We start from the raw sequence: 1,597 nt of genomic DNA, 5'->3' as shown, positions 1-1,597 counted from the left end.
ATGTCTACAGTAGAAAATGGGGAAAGTCCCTGAGCTCTGTGGAGGGCTCCTAAGAAGCTTTGTGCTGGGGGAGACCTGTATGAGGGGCTTATGGTGTGGTCATTTATACACATGTGTTTATTGGGTTCACTACTGTGTACCCAACAACATTTGAACCAGAATCTGATGACAGTTGGAAGACCCTGATGAATCACATTGTTGCTTATTTGGCATGAATATTTGATGTTTCTTTTTAATTGGGAAACATTATTCACTTCAGATTCAGATCCCTATGGCCTTTTTTTGCCTCCCTATGATTGCTACACATTTGCATCTGTCAGTGTTAACACTATCACTGACCTTTGCCTGATCCTGACTCTCGTTTGTGTCAGCAGCGTTGGCTTCACTGCCTCCATTTCCGTGTGTGATCTTGCTCTTCTGCAGCATGTGCTCTGTGCTGTAACTAGCGGTGCTCGTCTCGGGGGAGCGCCGCAGAGGCTCAAAGGTGCACCGGTTCGGGATGACGAGGGAGCTGCCAATGTGACCGCCGCTGAGCCCCTGGGTCAGCTGCGTGAGCTGCAGACCGGCCTCCAGTGGCCCGACCGGGTAATCTCTGAGAACAGGCAGCGTGTGGACACCGTAGCACAGGCGTCCGTAGAGTGGAGCCGAGCCGGGCCTCTGCTGAGGGTCCAGGCCGCGGCGCGGGTTACGACTCCAGCTGTACGTCCTGGCCCTCGGCGGATTCTGCTGCGTGTACCATCTGTGCCAAGAGATAAATGTCAGAGAAGCACAACACAGTCAGAAGACACAAACAAGAACACACGCACATGCCACCATGGCAAGGATGGGCCTTGTTTTTATTTATTTATTTCCTGGGAAGAGCTCACATGTTCCTGTTGTTGTGCATGTGCTGGATTCTGTGCATGCTCTGCAGAGCTGTAATGTCAAAAGCGGCGGTGTCTGCTTCCCCTCCCCCCTCGTCATCGTAGGATATGATGTTCTCCCTGACATCATCCTCCTCGAAGGGCGAGTGGGAGTCTCTCTTCTGATGGCGCAATGACAGCGAGAGTGCACACACCACTACGGGGCAAAAATAGACACACGTGACCCCCGTACTCTTTAGACGTTCCAGCCGCAACCTGACACAACGACTCAGCGTTTCCCTCAAAAGTCACAACATGTTCATCAGTGGTGGAAGAAGTATTCAGATCTTTTTCTTAAGTAAATGTACTAATGCCACACTGTAAAAATACTCTCTTACAAGTAAAAAGCCTTAAGTAAAAGTATGTAAGTACCCTCAGGAAAGTCAGGAAACTTAAAGTATTAAAATTAAAGTTCTCAATGTAGAAAAATCCTCACATTTTAGAAACTGGAAACAATCAAAACTGTTCTGTCGACTACTTGTAAATGGACTAATAATTTCAGCTGGACTTGAAGGTCCATCTACAGTATGGCAGCTAATAATAAAATATTGTATTTCATAAACTACATGTGTTTTGTGTGCAAACATTTTAACTTGTAAAGTAACTAGCAACTAAAGCTGTCATGTGGCCAGGTTGGTTCAGTGGGTAGAGCGGGCGCACATATACTTCAAGGCTTGTGGCTCGACACGGAGGTC

General features: G+C 47.7%; 1 protein-coding gene across 1 annotated transcript in view; it reads right to left on the bottom strand.

Moving 5' to 3' along the window:
• LOC116696032 (cadherin-24) overlaps positions 1 to 1,597 on the bottom strand; it is a 27,618-nt gene that overhangs the window by 2,324 nt on the left and 23,697 nt on the right. The window contains exons 12-13 of the mRNA XM_032526696.1: positions 867 to 1,059; positions 340 to 739 (exon numbers count right to left, since the gene is read on the bottom strand). Coding sequence (XP_032382587.1) covers positions 340 to 739; positions 867 to 1,059 — 593 coding nt within the window. The remainder of the gene's footprint in view (positions 1 to 339; positions 740 to 866; positions 1,060 to 1,597) is intronic.

The sequence above is a fragment of the Etheostoma spectabile genome, chromosome 9 (genome assembly GCF_008692095.1).
Source record: "Etheostoma spectabile isolate EspeVRDwgs_2016 chromosome 9, UIUC_Espe_1.0, whole genome shotgun sequence".
Lineage (NCBI taxonomy): Eukaryota > Metazoa > Chordata > Actinopteri > Perciformes > Percidae > Etheostoma > Etheostoma spectabile.
This window is presented reverse-complemented; position numbering and strand designations above follow the sequence as displayed.